General features: G+C 45.4%; 1 protein-coding gene and 1 pseudogene across 1 annotated transcript; both read right to left on the bottom strand.

Moving 5' to 3' along the window:
* Positions 1–1,341: 1,341 nt before the first annotated feature.
* On the bottom strand, positions 1,342–4,479 carry LOC125540978 (eukaryotic translation initiation factor 2 subunit beta-like). The gene is made up of 7 exons (XM_048704489.1): positions 4,314–4,479; positions 3,559–3,610; positions 3,399–3,468; positions 3,161–3,304; positions 2,935–3,077; positions 2,731–2,816; positions 1,342–2,127 (listed from the first exon to the last, which is right to left on the bottom strand). The coding sequence occupies exons 1-7, from the start codon at positions 4,326–4,328 to the stop codon at positions 2,056–2,058; spliced, it is 582 nt and encodes a 193-aa protein (XP_048560446.1). The 5' UTR covers positions 4,329–4,479; the 3' UTR covers positions 1,342–2,055.
* LOC125541855 lies at positions 2,467–2,555 on the bottom strand (annotated as a pseudogene).
* Positions 4,480–5,436: the final 957 nt, after the last annotated feature.

Raw genomic sequence — 5,436 nt, 5'->3', positions numbered from 1 at the left:
TTCTGTCACTCATCAGTCACCACGGCTCCTGATGCTTAATACTCTGCGGGGTCAATGATTTTTTTCGAAAACGATGATAAACTCGGCCTCTGCATCGAGTGATGCACACAACGATATATTATTAAGAGAACAAAATTCAGCGGTCGAACAACATTGACCTGGACAACCACTAATCTTATGATAAAAGGCAATCTAAAAAATACACAACTTCTAGATTACGCCTTGAAGAAGGAATTGTCACACATGCGTCGATGATGACGAGTCCGCCACAAGGTTGATCTCGGGATTATTGTCCCCAAAGCCAAGTTTCGAACCACCACCTTCATCAAGGACACGATGTAGACGCGCATCGATATAGCCTAATCAGAGATCTTGTGTTTCCACTCGAGAGCATAAACTCATCATTGAAGCCGCCTCTATCATCATCACTTGTCCGGCTACCGACGTCTCAATAGTTGAATACCTTTGGAGAAGATGCCAGAAGACAAAGACGTCCCATACGCCTAGCTTCCCATCACCGTCGCAGCATCTTCGATCCAGCAACGACGGGCTAAACATGACACCTATGTTAGAACCACCATGCAGCACCTGCTGGCAGTAGGCCTGATTTGACGACTCTGCATGAGTCGTGCGAAGCATCCGTCGGCGGCATCACCTGCCGACGACAAGCACTACCTGCCGCCTCCGGGGTCAAGGATGGCTTGAAGTATCTCCATAGAATCACATTCCACAACCACTGAGAGGATCTCCAACGAATCCGCAATTCGCAAACCTTCCAGCAATGCCACCGCCTCCATTGATGTGGCATCAAATGGCAAACTCCTTAAACAAACACGATGCAGCTATGAACGCCCCATTTGAGTCTTGCAGCCCTTGCATATTGGTGATAGCTCGCATCGACATTTAATTTTATAGTCCCCGACACTGGCCTGATTCACACTTGATCTTCCTTGTCGGAGCTTTTATCTTTAGAGCCAAAACATTCGCCACAATTCCTTTCGTACTTATGGCCAATCTGATAGGGGATCCAACTCTCTCCTCATGTGAAATTTTTCGGAATGGGTAGCGCCCTCTTGTGGGGTGGGGTGGGGTGGGATGGGGTGGGATGGTTAATTTCTTGGCAAACACTTGAAGTCAGCCAACTAATCTTTTCATGCGCGTCGACCGCCTTCGTGGCCGTCGGTTCTAGTTTTGATCAGATGGCTAAAGTGTGTTGCCATGCCAAACGGTTGGCAACCATCCAAATAAATCCGGAATTTTGGGTCATTACAAAAAAAAAGTAGAGTACACACTTCGGTTACAATTCAAACGTACCTATGTGCCATGTAGAGATCTTCCAAATAAAACATCAGGGGAACAAAATTGCCCACTTAAGACTGTTTTGGTCTGATTAATCGCAATCCCATATTACCAGTTGCCCCAAAAATAAGAAGTTGGCATGTTTCTTTGTGGCACAAGACTGTCAACCAAGGAAGCTGGAGAGATCCAGCCGATCGTCCGGCCTGACTTGCATAGTTGCATCGCCAATTTTGACGGGTGCCACACAAACGCGCTCACGCTGGACTCCCCGGCCACCACCCTCCTCACAGCCAGCGGACACGGTGTTGACCTACATCAAGCCCGCGCCACACCTCCATGAACTGAAGCCCGCAAGCTCTAGCTAGGCTGCAAGACTAGCTCAGTTCAGTGCACCCGAAACCAGTGCGCGCAATTTTTTTATCTAGTTCGCTCACTGTCTGTCGCACGGCCTGTAATATTACACACCAACTCTTTGGCGTCTTGTTTTATATCATGGTAATGGGAAGTTTGAAACATAAAAGGGACTGCAACATCTGTCGTTTTGAATTGGTAGATAGTGCTATAACTTGACACCATGACATGCTCACCTCACATAGTACAATCTTTTAATAAACCTAGAAATTAATCGTGATTTCGTTATGAGCCGCGTCACAACCCTGTTAATCTGAAACTCATTTGCGATGCAAAAAGGAAAAAGGAAACGCATGTCTACACATGGGTGTAGCGAGCTAGACGATCTAGAGTTTTGACCAATGTTCAGGCGTTGCGACGACCAACATGTGCGACAAATCCAGCCTTGATTCGATCGACGGACCTTGAAGACCCACACTACAGAAAGAAAGAAAAAAAGGCAGGGCACATTCAGAGTTGCAACCAAAAGTTTCTTTGGATGATGGAAAAGGATACAATAGTAGTAACAGAGAAAACTTATTTTCACAAGAAACCAGATTTCCACAAGCAGTTGTTTTGTTATTAAAGCGGAATGCATGAAACTATAACAGGATTCCATGTAAGATAGAGAAAAATAAAAAGGTAGTACTCCCTCCGTTCGGAATTACTTGTCGCAGAAATGGATGTATCTAGATGTATTTTAGTTCTAGATACATCCATATCCGAGACAAGTAATTCCGAACGGAGGGAGTACATGCCAAGAACTATTAACATTGCTTATGCCTTGGTTATTGCAATTTTATTCACCACCTAAAGTACTTGTCAAACAATGTAGGCAATGAAGTTGCAACTCATCATTTTCAGAAATGATAGGTGGGTCATGGCATGGTGAATTTGCATTTAATAACAAATATAAAGATACTGTATGAGGAATCATATGTGGTGATAAATAGCAAAATGTTCAACATGGGATTGACAAATCATGTGGAAGGAAACAGGATGTAACCAAATACTTATATGCGCCTAGATATGACATTTTACCTGCTCACAGCGAAGGAAGAAGAGACGGTTTTCCTTGGTTATAGTGGTATCATGGCCCTTACATCCATTGCAGATGACATACGCATCTGAAAGGTTTTCATAATAGAAAAGGTCACAAACAGCCCACCGAATTCAGGAAACCATTTGTTCTAGCAAGGGCGCACTTCAAACACTGAAGCAATGAAATAGCATGAGGGCACTTACTGATGTATCTCCTGAGGATCGATTCAAAGGATTTCGGAGCAAATCTCCCTTTGATCACCAACCTGTTCTGCCCATCAATTGAACCGCTTGTTGCCATCTCAGAGAGGAAAAAATCCATCACGTGATTAGGGTCCCTACGCAACCTGGAGATGTAGATTTGCAGATGGTTAGTTTGTCAAAATCTGGCGAAAGTGCATTCCAGATAAAGGCATGAACAGAAACACACGTTTTACACGACTCCATAAAGTTCACGAATACCGTCTTCCTCGTGCCCTCCCTAAGAATCTTAGGAGGGCACATAACCACGTTTCCTCTGTTCACGGCGAGATCTGGATTGTTTCCAGCGATAATGTTGAACACTATCCAGTAGCTGCAAAATAAAAAAAAACCAATAAGTCAATAACAAATAAGTAAAATTGCATGGTTTTAATTAATTTATTTTTTGTAAAAGAAACTACAGAGGCACCTCTTGATAGTTGCTGTCGGTTCCCCCTCCAATTACAATGCCTTCTTCCTCCTCTACAGCTTGATGATCTGAAGAGCATGGAATCGGATACGTCAAAACAGAGGCCACGATTCACGAAGAGTAAAGATAAAAAATATCAACATTCATATGAACTGTACCTAGAATGTCCCGTCCATCTCGCATGTCAGCAATAGATCTGCCAAGCTGAACCTGAAATTTGCACGACGAACAAAGTTAAACCCTCAGTTCAGTTTCCGGTCTTCAAGTGTTTATGGATTCGCTTGTTTCTTCTTCACCCCGGAAGTATACTGAGCTCGCCTTAACTTTTGGACGACACTTTTGTGACCAAATTAACTGATTATAAAACGAACCCTACACAAAAAGTTCCCATGCTAGAAACCTAGAGCCCTAGAAAAAGTTCACAGTTCAAAGCCCCGTACAGACACTGGCTGGCTGAGTACGTCGGCGCAATGCTTCAGAAATCCAATTATATTGAAACTAAATAAAAGCTACTCCCTCCGTTTCAGTTTACAAGTCTGCGCGTACACCTAGGTTGCCAATTTTATCACTCTAATTATAACACAAAAATTATACCGTTTGAAAATAGAACATCTGAAGTTTATATTGATATATTTTTTTGTAATATATGACTTGTATTAGGTTGATCAAATCAACGATCTAGTGGTACACGCACGCATTGTAAATTACTCCCTTCGTCATATAATATAAGAACGTTTTTTAATCTATGTTAGATTGAAAAACGTTTTTATATTATGGGACAGAAGGAGTAATAGAGAAGGAATACTCCGACGGAACCGAATTGATCATGAAAGTCGAGCTACGCGCGCGTGTGGCAAGCTCTGCTCTCTCACCTCGGGCCCGTCAAAAAGAAAAGGCAAAGTAAGTAGCTCACCTCGGAGGCCGCCATGGCTGCGGTCGGCGTCGTCGGCTCCTCCTTCCCGCGGCGCGGCACGGCTGGTACGTACGGGGCGGCGATCGATCGGTCGAGCGCGCGCGAGAGAGGGAGAGGGAGGGTTTCAGTCCGCGTTGGGTGTGGTTTCTCTGTCGCCAAATCGATCTCGCGGCTTCTGATGATTGTTTCTCCGGCCTCCATGCGGTATGTCGCTATATATACGCTGACGAGGGAGTAGCGGAATATGGTAGCGCGTCCCGCAAGTTTCCTCCTGAACCTTTTTCCTTTTTGATTGGTGGAGAAAAAAAAGAGGAGCTTTTTCGTTTGCGTTTCATTTTTTTCGTTCTTCGTTTGCCTCATGGCACGCGGAAATCCGCTGCCGCACCTGGTGGGCCGGCCCATGAACACGCAGCATATTTGTAGTGCGAAAAACCTTCTAAAAATATTTGCTCCCGTTGCCTGACCATTAAGGGCGTGTTTGGTTGCCGTGCGCTACAGTATCTGCGTTGCATACCCTTTTTCATTTAGCCTGGCTCTGGAAACAGTCTCATATGCGACATTTACGAGTTGTTTGGTTGCCTGCATATGGACTTCCTGCATTAGGAGATCAACTTTGGCACGTTGTTTGATTGCCTGCATTGTCTTGAGGCATGCAACTACACACTGTTTGATTGCCTGTATGGGGTATGATTAAGAGCTAACACTTGCACTTAGCACACAAGGTTAATAGCTAGCAGAGGAAGGGGGAGAAGAAATACAGTGTGCGCCGGACCATGACGACTGCGGTGGATAGTGGCCGTGGCGCCGTGTATGACATGATGACCATGGAGTCGTGGATGAGCGACCCCATCGGCGGCACGACAAGCGACACTGTCGGTGAACTAGTTGCGGTGCTCGCGCAAAGACAGTTGACAGAGGAGGAGAATGCAGTGCTCACGCCATGATATCGTCAGTGCAGTGGACGAGAGAGGAGGCTGAGATGATTGACGCCGGAAACGACTCCAGTGTAGTAGGGCGAGAGAGAGGAGGCGAAGATGATCGACCTCGCCAGCGGCGTGGCGAACTGCAGTGTGCACGGAGGAAGAGGACACAAGAAAGCAGTGTGCGCGCCATTGCGGCGTCA

The sequence above is a fragment of the Triticum urartu genome, chromosome 2, assembly GCF_003073215.2.
Source record: "Triticum urartu cultivar G1812 chromosome 2, Tu2.1, whole genome shotgun sequence".
NCBI classification, from domain to species: domain Eukaryota; kingdom Viridiplantae; phylum Streptophyta; class Magnoliopsida; order Poales; family Poaceae; genus Triticum; species Triticum urartu.
The sequence above is the reverse complement of the archived record's forward strand: the minus strand, read 5'-3'. Positions and strand labels throughout refer to the sequence as shown.

Coding starts and splice junctions, on each gene's coding strand:
- LOC125540978 (XM_048704489.1), bottom strand. Junction 3,305..3,398: donor GACAGCAACTATCAAGAGGT/GCCTCTGTAGTT, acceptor TTTATTTTGCAG/CTACTGGATAGTGTTCAACA. Junction 2,817..2,934: donor GATCCTCAGGAGATACATCA/GTAAGTGCCCTC, acceptor AAAACCTTTCAG/ATGCGTATGTCATCTGCAAT.